Source organism: Lemur catta, chromosome 1, assembly GCF_020740605.2.
Source record: "Lemur catta isolate mLemCat1 chromosome 1, mLemCat1.pri, whole genome shotgun sequence".
Taxonomy (NCBI): domain Eukaryota; kingdom Metazoa; phylum Chordata; class Mammalia; order Primates; family Lemuridae; genus Lemur; species Lemur catta.
The window spans coordinates 128,561,096-128,580,154 of NC_059128.1; the positions used below are offsets into that span (position 1 = coordinate 128,561,096).

Genomic DNA, 19,059 nt, shown 5'->3' on the forward strand with positions numbered 1-19,059 from the left:
TGAAGATGGCACTGTTGTTACAGATAAAGCTGTGAAAACCATCAAGCCCAACACAATAAACTCCTGTCCAGCTGGAGAAAACTGTGTCCAGATGTTGTACATGACTTCACAGGATTTACGACAGAGCCAATCAAGGAAATCATGAAAGAGATTGCGGATACAGCAAAAAAGGTGGGTGAGGGGGTAGAAAGGGTTTCAAGATACTGATCTTGGAGACAGATTCAAGAGCTCAGAGCCACCACTACACCAGAGGAAATAAGAGAAAACTACTTGATGGAGACAAGTGGTCCCGAAGCAGTCTCAGATGATGAGGAAGAAGACATGGAGGAAGCAGTGCCCTAAAACAAATTGACATTAGAGACTCCGCCAGAAGGGTTCCAAAGATTGCTTTTGACTTCTTATATGACATGGACCCTCCTATGATACAGGCATTGAAACTAAAGCGAACGGTGAAAGAAGGATTGGTACTGTCTGGAAACACTTTTAGAAAACTGGAAAAGCAAAAAAGTCAAACAAAAACTACAGTGTATTTCTGTAAAGTAACACTGAGCGTGCACGTGTGAAACAAGTATCTCAAAACCTTGCATGTGGGGAAACAACAACAAACCCATCTGTTAACTACTTAAACAGAAATTCTTTTTTTCCTTCTGACATTCAACCCCAGTGGTACTACTAAGGTTCCACATAAGAAAACCACCAACTATAACTGTCATTACTAATAAAGCAAATTGTGTCTTGAACAATTAAAAAAATCAGTTATGCTCCTTTGGTATCAATGACATACTAATAGCTAATCATACCACTTACATTAAGATGTGTTTATAGTAGAGGGAGGAAAAAAATGAGAGAGGGGGAAAAACCAACAGATTATAGTAAATTCTACTGGAAACATTTCAAAAGTTTTCATCCATAAATCAAAACCAGTGCTCTAAAGTGATGATTGGCTTGCTTATTTTGAGTGCTTACAATGCATTTTGGATAACCATAGAAAATGATCTCTTAGTTAAACCTTGTTTAAATATTTAGAGGTGAAACTGGAAAAAGTCACAAAACCACCTTCTATTTCCATTAAAGTATTTCACGTCGAAGTTCTTTTAACTTTCTAATTTGACTTAAAATTACAAATTCTAGCACTAATTTTTGCCAATTTGTTTAACTTAAACACTTCTAAACAAAGTTTCTAGTATAAAGATCAGTAGTAGAATGATACATGTAGCAAATTTGGTAATATACTAATATTAAATATATTTCATATTTGAATAACAAGTACTAAATTCCATTTAATTGAGAATGGTTTACAATCAAAAAGGTATTTCAGTGAGAGGTATAATAATTGCCTTATTTTTCTTATTGTAAAGGAAATGACTTAAAAAGAATGAAGTAAAATAGAACTCTCATGTAATAACTTTATAAATGTGAACAATTCTCCCACAGATTTTGCATGTCCAAAACTTAATACAGCAATGGCTTTCAGATTATATCTGTAGTATATTTTCCCTATCTAACTATCCACAGGCCCCATAATTTTTTTTTTTAACACTGACAAGCCTACTGGATGGGAGAGAAAGATCTATTCTGTGCACTTAGGGTCAAAGTCTAACAAAAGATAGAAAAAATATGCTACTATATTTTTATTTCTATGAATATTATTAAAATTACCTGCTAAAATAAAGTCTGAACAAATATACACTAAGCCTCCACGTCCTCCAAAACATCAATGAACTGTAATTAAGTAAAGAGATTCCAAGGATGTAATTCCAAGCTATCCGAGTCATCATGGATACTTGGAAGTATTTTCTTTATTTCATTCTTAGTTGTACCACTTAGGAGACAATTTCAGTGTATACTGCATCTGGAACTCTTTTAAGTACCCTCAGTAGGAAAAGAAGCTAAATAGAAGAGTCAAATACTGAATACTACTTTAGTTAGCAACTTAAGCTCTGATTTACCATCACAATTATTTTTATTCTAAAAGTAGTTCTCCGTATCAGTCTGATATAGTCAGATACTTTTATCAGAAGAATGTTAGAGTAAATTTCTCTTTAGTCAATTTACTGATCAACAAGGACTGTTAAACAATATAGCTTGTAAAATTATTCTCACCCAACTTTACTTAATTGGCATCAGGCTACAGAGGTGGGGCAGGGTGGGGTGGGGTGAGGTGGGGGACCAAGCTGTAATGGGACTAATATCCTACAATCAAGAAATGGATACCTCTTTTTCATGTAGCTCTGTCCGTATATCAGTATAATTATTCACTGTTAACCATGAACCTTTTAAAATGTAACATTAGCTATCTCCTTTTAAACACCTACTGAAATATAAGGCCTGTGTTCACTAGGTTGGCTAGGTATAAGTATTTCATTAGCGCAAAAGGTCTTTAAGATTTATTCATTATGCCTTCCATCATTATCAAGAATAATCTCCTGTCTTGAGTAATCAAAGACCCTCCAAGAGGAATAAGCACATATATAAATGACATCTTAGCTGGAAAAAAGAAAACATCTTATAGTGTTAAGAGTCCCTTCAAAATAAACAAATAAATAAAAGTTAGCTGGTATGCAGTTTACCTTTAAGCTTTAAGTAAAATCTCACTTTATGATCTGCTTCATACCAAGTCTTTGCTCGCTCACTAACCACACAAAAAAAATGATTTGGGAACTATGAAGAAATAGATTTACCAAATTCTCTCAAAACATAGGGTGTTCATCAATGCCACTGTGAGAAACAGAATTCACTTCCTCCCATCAGTGGACAGTAAGTAGGTAGGAGAGTGATCTTTTTCATTACTCTTCCACAGTATTTTCCAAATAATCTGCAAAATGCCAGGTTATCTTCACAGCAGCCCACTGCTATGTGGCACCGTTTCTGTTGTATCAGCAGAGAAGTCAGGGTAGGAAACAAAGAAGAACTCCCTGAGGTTCTTCCTCCAGAAACAGAAATTCTAAATGCACAAATGGAAATAAGGCAGTGGGAGGCAATGTCTCCAATGGATGTGATCTACTGTTGTACCATAACCATTAAAATTATTAATATTAGTAAGCGGTTTGCTGCTTCTCCCTGGTATCATAACTGTTCAACTCACTTGAACAATTGTTCCAGCCTTTCTCAGCCAGTTTTAGCCAGAGGTCTCATACCTAATGCCTAAGGTGTCCATTTTGCATGATTCTCCTTTGCATCTAAAATGCTATTAATTATGGACTATCTTTGGGAGACCTGAGAAAATAGTCTCTGAAATAAGTTTGTGTTCTCTTGTATACATAAAGAGCCCAGCTGAGAAAAGCTGTTAGCCTTTTAACAAACATAATTCATTAAGAAAGCAGCGAACATAAGCCAGTACTGTCTAGGCACATAAATACCTACAGAATTCAAGAAAAATGATTACCTGACTTTTTAAAATGGTAGATGTTAACATTATACAAATACCTGGGTGAAAAGTTTAATAAATCTGATAGTCAAAAATTCCTCTTTATTTCTAAGTAATGACTCTTTGTATCACTGGAATTAATGGAATTAAACCATTAAATCACCTGGACACAAAGTCATCTAGGGTGGTAAATGGCATTCGTGTTCTCCATTAGCTGTTCCTTCCTTCTTGTGAGAGGATTACACATCACTGTCTGTTGCTGAGGGACCCAAAGCACCTTTCTGTGAGAAGAGTCTACTTCCTCACCCCACTCACCTCAGGTGTGGTCAGAAGAAATGTAACTGGAAGTGACATTACGCTAGCTCCTAGCAGAAGCTGTAAGTGCCACTATCTGTTTTGTCAGTTTTGCTATCTTTCCCCCTTACGCGAACTGCACATTCCAGAGGCTGCTCCTTCAGCCCAATCTTGGAATGAAGGAGACACATGCAGCACACGTGCAGCCAACACGTAAACTAGGAGACAAAGAAACTCTGGGGTGTGTGCGTGCTCACGTACGCATTTGGGGAGGATAAGAGTGTGGTGGTGTACAGGCAAAAAGTTGCACTGTTTGCAGAGAAGTTAAAGATGCTAAAACTGACAGTGTTAAATTCCCTTTTATCATCGTCACATGCAGGCAGTTCTAAACAATGTCAGTAGTGAAATACTCCTTCTGCCTCGAGGGTGGACTGTTCTCATTGCCCCTTTTTGAACACCACTGTGCAAACAACTAAAATTTTAGGGTTGTATGCTACCGCATCAAGCCAGCAAAGTAAACTATAACTGAATATTCTGGCTGGGGTTGCTTGTGCCGCATGTATCATGTTTGATCTTCCTATTCGCAACAGACTTTTCCCTCTTGTCTCTTCCTTCATGTTACCCAGTGACACCGATTTTAACAACATAAGCTGCACATTGAGGACTCTCCATTTATACAGACTTCGTATGATTCCTATGGAAATGAATGCCTAAAAACACTACTGAAACTATAGTCCACTCAATACCAGTAATTTAACCTTGCTGGGCTTAAAGTGAGTCTGAATGAAAAGTGAGGGCCCCCAGCCAATCCTACTTCCTTTTCTATTTTAAACAAGGTTTGTATGACTGAAAATGAGTCTCAGTATTCAATTTTATATTAATAATATCTTAAAATTTTATCACAGAAGCTGTTACTATTTATCAAGAAGGCTGCTCTACTTCCATGAATCTGCTTTGCATTCATGCCTGGGCTATTCATGTCTAGCCTTTCACACCAAGATAAACGCTCCTAGTGAAGATGACCTGGAAGTAAATCTGAACATTCAAGCTGGTCTTACAGCTAATCCCCACCGTTGCTTCCATCTTAATCTCCCCGCACAACTAGTATGGTTTAGCTGTGATGAGCCAGTTACTGTTCTCCATATACAGATGTGGAACTTTCATATACCACAGCTCTTGTCCTTTTGCTTTATCCTTTCTCCAAGGCCTAGAATACAGCCCTCACTTCATATAAGTGTAAAACTTACGTCTTTTCACTGAAGTGTAATCTCTTCTGCACCCACCTCTCCCCTCTTCTAGGCTCTCCTCCATCCTAGCATAATGACTTGTTTGTTTTCCTAAGGGAGGGAAGTTAAAAACATAGCTTGGGAGTGAGAAGATTTGAGTTTGAATCCTGCTTTACTCACTAGTATATAACTTTGGAGATGCCATTTTTTTTTTTTGCATTGGCCCCTGAATGTAACATGCAGATAAAAATGGCACTTGAGGATTAAATGAGGGATGCATGTGAGATTCTTAGTGTAGTGCCTAACACACAGGCAGCACTTGGCAAATGTAAACAGTAAACTATTACAATATATTATTAATCCTCGCATTTCAACAGTATTTAGCACAACACAGAATGTTTGTGACATCAGCTAATGTGGGAAAACAAAGATAATTCAGGTAGTGTCACAAGAAGGTAGAAGTTAGAAGAAAATAGCAACAAGAGCACAGGACGTGAAAGGGGTGAAGACCGGGCCGTGACTGCTGAGCAGGATGGGCACTCTGGGCAGAGGATAACATAAACAAAAGTAGAAATAAAGAAACCAAAAAAAGTAAACCTATTAAGACTTAGTGACTGTCATACATTAACTATGCAAGAGCTTTTGCCTAATCTGCTATCAATGCTACTGGCTACAATTTTTTTCCTCATCTATGGACAGATGTGGACATGTCAATACTGACTCTAATGAAAACTCAGACTTTATTCATGACAGAACACCTTTACACTCTTCTATCAACGATATTTTATCTCCTTTAGACAATTACTTGGATTCTACTGTAGCCTCTCCCCACCAAAAAAAAAAAAAAAACAAGATGAAACAAATACAAAGGGAGAGATGGACTTCTTCTAGGAAGCAGGTTGACATCACTGACAAGACTGAGAAGTGATAACTAGAAGAAAAAGAAAAATTCAAAAAGATCACAAAAACCAGATCTACAAATACAGCTGCATGAGGACATTCAGAGTCGTAGCAAACAGTACACAGGGTAATTGATGTATACTTTGTTTAAGGAGGCAAAAACGTAAGATATTTTGAGAGATTTCTGGTCAAAATGATTAAAGTCTTAGTGTTATGATGGTATAAGTCACTGGCACAACCCTACACTGCTGATGAGGGTTAGCTCCGAAGTATGCTAAGCAGGTAGGAAACAGTTGTGAAAATTTCACATCTTTTTAATAATTGAAATAATTAAAAATTCTACCCAAACTTTCAGGTAGTTCAGATAAGATAAGATTAACAGCAGTGTCCTTTAAATTGCTATTCTTTCTTTTTGAAGACAGGTATTATAATTTGCATGACAAGTTATGATTCAAACTATAAAAACAAAAGCTTTAGCATCATAACCATTGACTTTATTAGATAAGGCATGAAATCTAAATAATAATATATGCACAAACTCAAAAATTTACTTAAGATAAATGGATGAGATGACTAAACTGCATAAAAATACAGGAAAATTTTGTTATAAAATGCTGACTGTAAATTTAACTGTATTCCAAGTCCCATGAATTTTATCCAATAAAGGTGAATTTTCTTATAACAGTAAAGTCTACAAAGTATCATTTTTTCCCTTAACAATGTTTACCATATGTAGAGAAATGTATAAATGTTAAAGTAGAACTGTCCAATATTAAATGCATACGAGAAAACGGCTGTAACACTTAATTACAGTGGCCTTCCTAATGTTACACCAAAGAGGAATACACAAAAGCAGCTTGCTCAATAGAAGAAATTCTACCTAGACTCCCAGGAACAGATACTACTGGAAGAACACTACAAGGTCATGCAGGAACAGCTAAATGTTTTGTTTCTCCTTAGCTTTAAATTCAGTCTCTTTATATATTTTGCATTTAAACATTACTGTAATGTGTTTTCGTGCGTTCTTACCTGAAAGGAAAACTGCTTTCTCATAGGAAAGGTCAAAGGTGATATTCTGTACAAAGAGGCCTTTATAACCATAAAAGAGCAAAAAAGGGATGTAAAACTCATCCCCTAACTTCAAAAGAGAGTTTGAGATGGATTGCCAAGGAAATTAGTCACTGATCTTCTGAAGCTGAAACTAGATGCTACAGGTAGGTTCTGACTATTTTTACATTGGATCAGTAGCTGCCACACCGCATTGAGACTCAAATGCACAATAAAAATAAAAAAGGCAAATATTTTTCTACCATTTTATACATAATTCTAGTAATATTAAAGGCATATTTTCCAATTTAAAGTCCTGATTTTGAATTTGTATTGAAAATTAATTTCATAATTAGTTCCTAATTCAAGGGGAAATTAAGAAAGTGACCCAAATAATTTATTCTAAAAACCCACATACAAAAAAAGAAAACAAAAAATCAAAGGGGAAAATGATGGTCAGAGAGAAAAAAAGAGGACAAATGCCCTAATATGTGGGCATTTGAAGTATATAAATATATATTATTATGAAAAGGCTGGACTCCTAAAAGAGGAAAATATTTAATATATTATGCAATAAATGTTACGCAGCCTTGATTTAATAAAAGGCAGGTTTTTTTCTTTTGAAATTAAGAGAAAACAATTCAAAAAGATAAATAAATTTAAATAAAGGTTCTAAATTCTTTAAGCATCTACTTTTCAAAATACATTTCTTGTACCTGTGCAGCAGGTTTGCAAGTTTGCAAATAACTTCATCAGTAAGTGCCCTGGTGTTGAGTACTGAAGACCCACACCCACAGGGCATGTTCTCTCAATACATACAGATCTTTGTTCTGCCATAGCTCAGAGGATCTGCTTGGAAAGTTCTCCATCCTACTTAATAGGAATTAAGTTTCCTTCTTTGAAAAGGTCCATTTACATATAGCATGTCACCTCACCCACATCCTCTCATTAGAAGTTCTGTGGGAACCCTGTTGCTGGGCAACTCAGCAGTTCCTATAAGGTCCCTGTAGTTAGATGCTGTGATAGATACTCCCCCTGGATCCCAACTACTAACTTCCATTTACAGAGCTGGTTCATAGGCATTTCTCACAACCAGACTCCTTAAGATACTATCTATGTCAGAGAGTACAATGTCAAGTTTTGTTGTTTAGAGAGACAGAAGTTTAATAAGATAAAAAAGATAACTTTCTATCAGACCAAAAAGATGATTTATAAAACACGGCAGGTAGAGAGTTAAATTTAAAAACTTTAGAAAAAATATTTCTTCAAAGAAAGATAGAAATATGTTTTCAATGCTCAATCTAAAGTTTTACAATCTGTTCATAAAAGTTAATTACTAAATTTATTTTTACTCTTGATTTTCAAGTAAAACTGATTTGTGAAAAAATCTCTTCCAGTCCTATAAAACGTGTTCAATAATTCTCCATAGGTCAAGGAGAGGGTTTCAATAAAATTGAAAAGGTAAGTTCTGGGACCCTGGGTGTATCAAATATGAAGTGATAACTTTTTAAGTAAATTGTTTGGCACTCAAATTTAAAATCACGACCTTACAGTGGTGCACATTTAAAAGAAACTATAGTTAATTACTTAGAGTCCCAAAAGTAAACTGTTCGTCTCAAAAGGAAAAACCAAAACACTTAAGACTTTATTTCACTGAATAGAAATAATTTTCTTATTTATCCTCAAACCATGAAAGTAAATCTTAAATATGATACAGTATATAGACAGTTTGACAATGCTTATTTATAAATACTCACCAAAGTTGTTTCTATTCAGCAATATGGGTATTTAAGTTGGTCAGGTAGAATAGCAAAAGCTAGTTCTTCTATTTGCCTTCCATATAGGATATAATATGTATTAAGTGTGATTTCTTCATTTAGAAACTTAGAGATCTATTGAATTCTTATGATCGGAGACTATTTAGATTTCTGTTTTTCATGCATGCATTCCTCAAATGTCTGCTTGTCCTTGGTGGTCTGCTCATATTTAAGAGAAACTGAAAAGCACTGCTGCGTGGAAAGGACTTGTAAACCTCAAAATGGGGTTCTTTGACTGGGCCGCTTCACTGAGATCCCCTACATTGCAGTATCTGTTTTTTATTTTCACCTGGTCAACTGGACCAAAGAAAAATCCTCTGGATTACTGCCCTCCATCTTCATAATTGGGATTCTACTAACCAAGTCACTATGCACCCATTTCCATTGCCCATGGGTGGTTTCTTCCTGGTTGCTTGCCAGGCTGTTTTTCTTAAGTGGAAAGATTCTGATTGAAAAGTCACTGCAAGCCGGGCGCGGTGGCTCACGCCTGTAATCCTAGCTCTGGGAGGCCGAGGCGGGTGGATCGCTCGAGGTCAGGAGTTCGAGACCAGCCTGAGCAAGAGTGAGACCCCGTCTCTACTAAAAATAGAAAGAAATTATCTGGCCAACTAAAAAATATATATACAAAAAAATTAGCCGGGCATGGTGGCTCATGCCTGTAGTCCCAGCTACTAGGGAGGCTGAGGCAGTAGGATCGCTTAAGCCCAGGAGTCTGAGGTTGCTGTGAGCTAAGCTGATGCCACGGCACTCACTCTAGCCCGGGCAACAAAGTGACACTCTGTCTCAAAAAAAAAAAAAAAAAAAAGAAAAGTCACTGCATCTTAATTTTTATCTCAAGTTGGCCACTGTCTTGCTCTGTAACCCTGAGCAAATCAGTTTGCTTTTCTTTCTCTATGTGAGAAGGGTACAAACAAAAACCAAACATTTACGATATCACAAAGATGAAGACTACCAAACTCAAAAATATCCTGATGCTGCAAGATATTTTTAGGGGATATAAATATCACTGGAACCTAAGTGTGGAAAATCTGTGCAAAAACTTTATTCAACTAATGAATCCTCTACCTAGTGTGTCTGACTATACACCAGATCCTGAGACTACAAAGGTTAAGTCTCAAAACAGTAACAATTAGTACAAAATTCAAGAGTTCTAAAAGAGAGATAAAGTACTAAGCATTTAACACGTACTAAGCCCTGCTAAATAGTTTATATTTAAGCCTGACAGCAATTTTATGAGCTAGGTCCTATTATTAATCCCTATTTTAAAGACATAAGAAAAGAGGCTGAGAGATTTTTGAGGCAGTAGCAAGGCTGACCTTTCACAATCACTCAATTGTAGAAAAATATCATCTATAAAGGTTGAGATTTAGAAATATTTTGTTATAAGAATTCTGAAATAAACATTTAAATGCATTTCACCTATTTCAATATTGTCATCATGTGTATATTAAAATTGTGGGAAATAGTCTATCTTAAAAAGAGAACTTTAATACCATTGAACCATTGATAGATTTCAAAATAGTGTCAAAGGTGATGCTATAATTGAAATATTTTATATCATGTAAAATTAGATTTTTATCCTCCTTACAAAAAAGCAATCAAAAACTTTTAAAGTCAGTTGTTTTCTCCATAACACAAGTGATTTCTGAAAAAAATCAAAACGCAAAGCTCTAAAGTTGGAAAAGGTAAAGAAACTAAACCATGACAGATTTTGTTGAAATCATTCCAGAATTAGAACAGCATAACAGTATGTTTTTTAGTAATAATTTTTTAGATTTTGTAACAATCCATTTGTTAGTAGTAATAGACTGAAGTTTGCACAAAGATCCAAACTAAATATGGACTTATATTACTTGTTTGCCTGATGTCACATTAAACCAACAAACATTCTGCTAGAAGCATACCTTGGCAAAAAACACGGTGAGGTGAGTTTCACTGCCAACAATCCAAATAGGGAATTTTGGAGATTTCAAGTAAGAACCAACCTAGAACAAATGTAGCAAAATAAAGCAAACAAATGAAAAATTTTACTGCCTGTTCAATGTCTGCCCACAAATATTTGAAGCATAACTAAAATGTCCAATTCATATTTAAATGAATAATACATTGTGCCGGAGTGCCTTACCCATAAAGCTCAAATGCTAAACATAAAATGAATGCTATAAAGACTAAGCTTTATATTGCACCTTGACATCAGAATAACAATAACATCGATTTAACACAGCTAGAAATAACCAGTTTAGCCCTATGAGTCATTCTCAGATTTTGCTACAGTTCCTAGATAAAATGACCACTTCTAGAATATTTCAGCTTGGCGTTGCAAAGCCTAAAATATAAACTTGACAACTAATTACTTTAGAAGGAAAATAATCATATGTTAACAAATGAGTAGATTTATGAATAAATAATTTTAAAAAAAGCTGTAAGAACATCTTTTCCTTCAATCTAGGGCAACATTATTAAATATAATCTCTCTTAAGAAACATTTAGGAATATAAAAGAATCTCGATATTTGACTTTTTATGAAGAAGGCAAGTTCAAGGTTTTAGCATATGAACAGGCTCTTTAAAATGTATAAAAAGCCGTACTTACAGGCTGCCTTCAAGGTTACATATTTAATCTATCAACACTACAGTACCAAAAACTTGAGATCATCTTTTTGTATGTGTGTAACTGAGAAAAAGAAAGCTTAATACTCAACAAACAAAACAGACTTACAAAATCCATCATGTTCATTCCAATCAATTCTACTTTCTTATGAGGACAGAAAACTTAAAAACAACTAATCTTATCCATCAAATATGATGAATTTTTTCCACATAGGCTGCCTATAATTGGGAAATTCCAAGTGGCTATTTGCAGTGGTCAGGGCCAAATGTTCTTTCCTAATCAGCCAGCAGCCCCTGCTTCAACTGCCACCCTGGCCCTGTGGAATTTACTCTTATCACTAGGAGGGAAGTGGAAAATAGGAATTCTTTTATATTCATGGATAGGAAAACTAGCATCTTTGTCCTATGATGGGAGGGATGAGTTATAATAGATGTGCTAATATGGCAATGTTAAGCTAGTAGAGTAGGAAGAATAGTTTGGGGACAGCAGAGAAGAATCAAAAAAGAGGAAAAGCTCTTGACCACAGTTTCAGAGTACAAAGGGGTTTTAGAGGTGAGCAGTGCACATCCTTCAATTTATACATAAGGAACCTGAGAAATTCACAGGATCTGTGCCTGGTCTGAATTCAAGAAACTAACTACTATAGAGCCAGACTTAGAACTTAGGTTTTATGACTCTTACTCTGGTGGCTTTCCATTACATCATGCTGCCTCTTGTGGTGATATCCAATATCCACGCTGCCTCTTGGATATCATTTAACTTCTCTTTTAGAAACAGAGAGTGTGTGTGTGTGTGTGTGTGTGTGTGTGTAGATTAAGTAACAAAAAAAAAGATTTCATATAGTAGGATCAAAGAGTAAATAAATGCTAAACTCGTGGACTGTTTTTAATAATAAAAATAAATTAATTGAGTATATCAACAGTAGAGTTACTTTGGAAAACAGTTTGACAGTTCCTCAAAAAGTTAAAAATAGAATCACCATATGATGAAGCAATTTTACTCCTGGGTATACACAAAGAGAAATGAAAACATATGTTCACAAAACACTTGTACATGAATGTTCATAGCAGCATTATTCATATAGCTAAAATGTGGAAAGAATCCAAATATCTGCCAACTGATGAATGGATAAACAAAATTGGTATTATCGTATGACAGAATATTATTTGGTCATAAAAAGGAATGAAGTTTGAATACATGTTAAAACACAGATGAACACTGAAAACATTATGCCAAGTGAAAGAAGCCAGAAACAAAAGGCTTCATGTTGTATGATTCCATTTGTATGAAATGCCCAGAAGAGGTAAACTATAGAGACAGAACGTAGAGTAGTGTTTGCCAGGGGACGTGGAGAAGGGGAAAGTGCCTGCTAATGGGTTTAGAGCACCTTTTGAGGGTGAGAAAAATCTTCTGGAATTAGATAGGGTTTGCATAGCCTTGTGAATATACCAAAAAGCACTGAATGGAATATTTTAAAATGGTGAATTTTATGGCATGTGAGTTATAAATTTAGCTTTAAAACAGTGCAGAGTCAAAAGCAACCACAGCCACCCTCTTCTTTGACGGGTTGTGTGTGTAGGGCGGGGCGGGTAGAGCATGTGTGAGCGAGAGCACTTCACCTCATTTGTACTAATGAACATAGATGGTCAACATGATGAAAATGTTAATTTTTAAAGGGCAATTAGCTACACTATCAAAGAATGAGGGGGTGATCAGATTTACAAAATTAATACAAGCACAAGTATTTCCTTAATGCCATTTTCCCAAGCATCTGGTAAAAAGTAAATGTAAAAAGTACCTGGAATTTGAGAATTTATATCCAGATGAACACCATAGTAATAGAGTTTTATACAAAATGCTGTCCTGATTTAATTTTGAAGCCCTAGCTAGAGGCCAGTTTCCTTTAAAATGACAGCCGGTCAAGTCTACACCCCAACCATTTCCTTTCTAGGTCTCCCACACTCTAGGCATCACCTAATTGCCCTGGAGTCAGGTACCAGACAATTACCAATAGCCCCTAAGCCCCAAGGCCCACCAAAATTATTCAAATTAGCCAATCCACAGGGAGTCCAGGCAACCTACTAAGCCCATCCCACCTGCCATACATAAGCTGCTCCTACAGCTCCAGCTTGCTGTTACCCTGTCCCCAGATGCCATCCCTTAAGTGGCCCTGCCTGGCAGCCCTCTCTTATTTCGAGTTGTAAGGGACACAGTTCTACCTTTCAGCTATCCAAGTATCAGGGTGTTGTGTTTTGCCATTAAAAGAATGTTTAAATCTTATTTTAAAAAGGTAGTTAACCACTACAACACTAGAACAATATTAAGAATATATGTAAACAGAAAAATATATAGCAGCTATTGACTTCCCACTAAGATCTTGAGGGGGAAAAAGACATTCTTCTGTTCTACCTAACAGTTAAAGAAACGCAAAAGCACACATTTAGAAAACCTTATAAATCTGGTGAAAGTGTCCATTCATTCATTCAACAAATATTGATTGAGCACCTAATATGTACCCAGCAAGACAAGGTCCCTGCCTTTAAAGAGAGAATACAACAGAAAAACAAATTCAAAATCACAGAGTAATTATTCCTGCAAAATACTGTGAAAAAGTAACTGAGGGAATGGTAAAAGGAAAAAGCCTTTGATGCATAATTTGAAGGATGACCTTAAAGGGAGAGTGAGCCGTCCATTTAGAAAGATGAAGTACTCCAGGCAGAAATGACACCACGTACCAAGGCCTATCGGGCTGCGCATGTTTGGGAAAGTGACAGGGTACCAGGCTGGCTGGAGCACAGCAATGGAGAGAGCAATGCAACTGGAGAGACGGGATCCAGACCATCAGGGTCTTATAGGCTACACAGTAAGTATTTTACAATATGAGATCTTCACACCCTGGTCTCCTACAAAACACACATATGTGCATACACACACACAACTTTTTTAGGACCTATGAATGTGTGTGTTAGGGGGAAGGGAACACAGTTTGATTCTGATTGCCAGGCTGTCTCAGAACAGTTTTAGCTTATATAATTAAAGTCAATGAAAAGTAAGAGCTGCTACTGTTTAACAATGTAATCATTACTAATGAGTAAGGGCAGGGTGAATCCTATCTGGTTATCATAGCCACATCACATGTATGTGTCAAGTGTTGTCATGGAAGAGGAATAGTATCTGACCAGAAAGAAAGAAAGAAAAAAGGAGGACAAGACACTGTTAGTTATTAAAAATAATCACAACCACCAGAACTACAACCACTGCCATGGAACTACCATTCTAAAACAAAAAAGAAAATTAAATCTACTTCTTTCTTTCTCCAAAGTCACATCTGATTAAGTACAAATCATTACTGATTTAAACCCCATTTAAAACTATTTGGAATACCCAATGGTTATTTCGGATTGTGTAAGAAGTCAATGAGATAAATAATAGTAATAAACGGGAGTTGCATGGCAGTTCCTAATTCTAGCACATATGTTAAAGAGTTTAATGTTGTAAAATGCTTGAAATTTTATTTTTCACCGTAAAATCATTTTTCAGATGGAATACATGAAAGTTAGAATTTCAGGCATTTAGCAAATTCTTTTTCTTTGCCTGATAAAGTATTACCAGTTGTTTCAGTGAATCATTCTCTTTGTTACTGGAAAAAAAAAGTGCTTTTTCTTCAGTTTGTATTTATAATCAATAATAAGCGTCTCTATTTTTGTATGTTATTTTGTACTGGGTTTTCCCTCTCAGCCCACCCCCAAAAACAATGGACCTGGCACAGGAAACTTAGCATGATCACCTAGTTTAACTATCCTCAATAACTGTCAGTTTAGGGTGGGAGATCAGGAAGGAATTGAAGATAGTGGTATATAATAATACTAATAAGCTAAACTATGCTGCTATAGGAACAAAAATAGTATCCACAATAGTGGACATGTGAATAAAAACCATTCAAAGTACCTTAAAAATCAATTTACCTTACAGTATCTTAAAGCTTCCATTAATGTTAAGAATCCTACAGCTGCTTGTTCATGTATACCAAGAAGTTCTGTGAAAAATAAAACAAAAACATACTCAGCATTGTATTATATATAAATCTGAAAAATTCCTATATGTATATGTGTGTATAAATATACATATTTATTGTACATCAAAATATTTTTTACTCCAAACCATACTTCAAAACTTAGCACATATTTATTGCCAAATCCTATCAAATCATCATCATACTACTACTCACTATAAGATACCATTAGATTAGGTTTGTGATATGATGCTTCAGATGTACGTTAAATGTATTTATAAAACTCTATTCAAAATGAACATTTTTAATGAAAATTTCTTCCCTGAAATCGAGAGAATTATTGGCAAAAATAAAAGAAGAAAAACATACTTAATAATGTCCATGCAAAAGGGCTAACTTGAACTGACTTTGGAAAATCAAATGGATATACTAGTCATAATTAGTGAAATTTATCTCTGGATAGCAGTGATCCTATTTGCACAATACTTAAAACATGGACATTTAATGCTATCCCTTCCTCCTGTAAATAAATACAGGCAGCGTGCTTAAGAATGGGAAAATAAAGATGAATTGAAAATAGTCTCTGCCTTACCAAGAGTAAGAGTTTACCAAGGGAGACAGATAAAAAAAATGAGTGCACTCTCTCTAGAGGTGTACACACATACACAGTGGTATGAGAGTATCTGCTCACAGTGTTAGAGAAAGTTACAGAAGTGGTAACACTTAGGTTGAATTCTGAAGCATATGTAGAAGTTTTCCAGGCCAAAAGAGAATGAAAAGAAAACTCAAAACAGAGAAAACAAAAAGGAGATATGAAAAATTAATGTATAATACGTAAGGAATGAAGAATCTGGCAAAGCTTCTTTCAACGTTTCTAGGCTGAGGATCTGATAAACAGTGATAGAAAGAATTAAGAAGTACATTCTGGAGTTGGATGAAGAGAGAACATGAGTTTGGCTTTAGAGAAGCTAGGATTGAGGTACCTTTAGGAGTTCTAGCTAGAGAGAGATACACAACTGGAAGTAAGGCTTAGGAGCATAGGGGATAAAGGTCAAGGTTGGATGTAGAGATTTGGAAATCATCAGCACAGAGATAAGAGTTGAAGTCACAGATGTGGATAAGCCAGAACAGACAAAACACAGAATAAAAAGAGAAGAGATTATTTCACAACAGAGGTATAACTCTGATAATAATAGAGTCTTTTCATAGACTAAAGCCTTCAGCTAACATAGATTAAGTAGAACTGTAATAATATACAGGCCCATACACATATCCCCATACACGTATCTAAAAAGCATTTTTTCCTGGTTAAAAATTATGTCCACTGTAATCACAATGTATATATAATTTTCCATCCTGTTCATCGGGTCATGGATATATTTTCTTTTTTTTTAGGATATAGTATTTTCTTATGAATTAGCATAAGAACATTAACTCAGTTATTTTGGTTGTAAATATTTTACTATGTATCCTTAGGTACAACATCCAGATGTTGTAAGTCAAGAGCTGGTAGTTTAACTTTTTGCACTTGTAAATCCAAAATTAATAGAAGGCACGTATTTTTGTATTTTATTACTAGCTTCTTACAGGTACAGATAGGGTAGTGCAATGGTTCTTAAATTGTGCGTTTAGGACTCCTGTCCTCAGGACCCTTTCAGAGACGATGTGAGATCAAAATGACTTTCGTAATATGATGTTAATTGTCTTTTTTACTCTTACTTCCTCATGAGTGTATAGTAGAGTTTCACAGAGGTTAAATTATGTGTTATATTGCAACAGAGTGAATTCATAGGCAGATATGGAGATACAGTTGTCTACTAATAATCTAGACTTTAAAGGGATTTGTAAAAATGTAAAACAATGTCACTTTCCTTAATATTTTTTTGTTTTGGAAATATTTTTTATTAAAAACATTATTTATATTAACAAGTAATGGGCATATTACTGTTTATTTACTTATTTTTTTTATTTCAGCATATTATGGGGGAACAAAAGTTTAGTTTATGTATATTGCCCTTGCTGCCCCGCCCCCCCCCACCCCCTCAGTCAGAGCTTCAAGCATGTCCATCCCCTAGACGGTGCACATCGCACTCATTATGTATACACCCCTCCCCCCACAACATCTGCCCGACACCCGATTAATGTTATTCCTAAATGTGCTTAGGTGATGATCAGTGAAACCAATTTGATGGTGAGTACATGTGTATTGACTTATTTTTATTTGTACAAATATATGGGATACATGAGAAATTTTATTACATGCATATAATGCACAGTGATCAAGTTAGGGTATTTAGGGTGTCCATCACCCAAATACAATAAATTTTTATTAAATATGGTCATCCTCTGCTATCAAATATTGTATTCTTTCTAATCTTAGTGTTTGTACCCTTTAACCCACTTATCATCCTCCCCCTCCCCTGCCACTCACCCTTCCCAGTCTATCTTTCCATTCTTGACCTCCACGGGATCCAATTTTTTACCTCCCACATACAAATGAGAACATGTGACATCTGTCTTTTTGTGTCTGAATTATTTCACTTAAGATAATGGCTTCCATTTCTATCCATGTTGCCGCAAATGACATGACTGCGTTCTTTTTTATGGCTGAATTGTATTCCATTGTATATATACACCACATTCTCTTTATCCATTCATCCATTGATACACACTTGGATTGATTCCGTATCTTTGCTATTGTGAATACTGCTACAATAAACGTGTGAGTGCAGGTATCCCTGTGATATGTTGACTTCTTTTCCTTTCAGTAAATACCCAGTAGAGGGATTGCTAGATAGAATGGCAATTCTATTTTTAGTTTTTTGAGAAATCTCCACACTATTTTCCATACAGGCTGTACTAATTTACATTCTCACCAACATTGTATAAGAGTTCCCTTTTCTCTCCATCCTTGCTAACATCTATTACTTTTTGTCTTTTTAATAGCAGCCATTCTGACTGGGCTAAGTGGTTCTGATTTGCATTTCTCTGATGAATAGTGAGTGATGTTGAGCCTTTTTCATATACCTGTTGTTATTTTAAAGTTAATTAACACAAATTTTTAGATTTCTCGCTCTTAATCTCTAACATGGAAAATATTGATCATTGTTTGCTTATAATTCATGTAAGCAAAACCTCCCTGGGATCCTCAATTTTTAGGAGTATAAAGGGCATGCAATCAAAAATATCTTGGAATCTTTGGATTACAGCATTCAACAAAAAAAGGGGAGAGGAGTCAAACAGCCCAAATCAGTAGAAATGGATATTTTATAGTTCTGTAAACTTTTTCCTCCCTGTATTTATGAAATGTAAGCAGTACTCAATGTTTTCATGTTAAAAGAAAAATACAGATGTTTGGAAATAGTGTCACAATTTAATTTCGAAAATCAATTACCACCACCTAGTGTTACAATTAGATACTGCAGCATGTATTTCCCTGGAATTTTAAACAAATGTCTAGAACATTTATAGTAATATGCTACTAAATACAGCAAACTAGCTGTTCATAATTCTTGGGTAATGAATTATTCAGATTTGGTCAGTAATCACATGTCTAGGCATCTAGTTTAGGAGATAATATTTAGAGAATGTATTATACCTATTTCCTCAAACAGAATATATATGTAAAACTTTTATCTTCTTTGATAAGTTTAAAGTGAATCAGTACAGATAATTACTTTTGTGCCAAGCTATAATACAGAGAAGATATATCATTCTCACATATTAAAACTTACAGAATTCATTTGTATCTTAATAAATCTTACAGAAGTCTATTTATAGGTTGAG

At 35.3% G+C, this 19,059-nt stretch overlaps 1 protein-coding gene across 7 annotated transcripts in view; it reads right to left on the reverse strand.

Moving 5' to 3' along the window:
* The window catches only part of MINDY3 (MINDY lysine 48 deubiquitinase 3), a 74,401-nt gene that overhangs the window by 22,293 nt on the left and 33,049 nt on the right, over window positions 1–19,059 (reverse strand). For all 7 annotated transcript variants that reach the window (XM_045534063.1, XM_045534062.1, XM_045534065.1 and 4 more), the window contains 2 exons: window positions 15,227–15,297; window positions 10,556–10,636 (listed from right to left, as the gene is read on the reverse strand). In XM_045534063.1, the coding sequence (XP_045390019.1) occupies window positions 10,556–10,636; window positions 15,227–15,297 (152 nt within the window). The remainder of the gene's footprint in view (window positions 1–10,555; window positions 10,637–15,226; window positions 15,298–19,059) is intronic.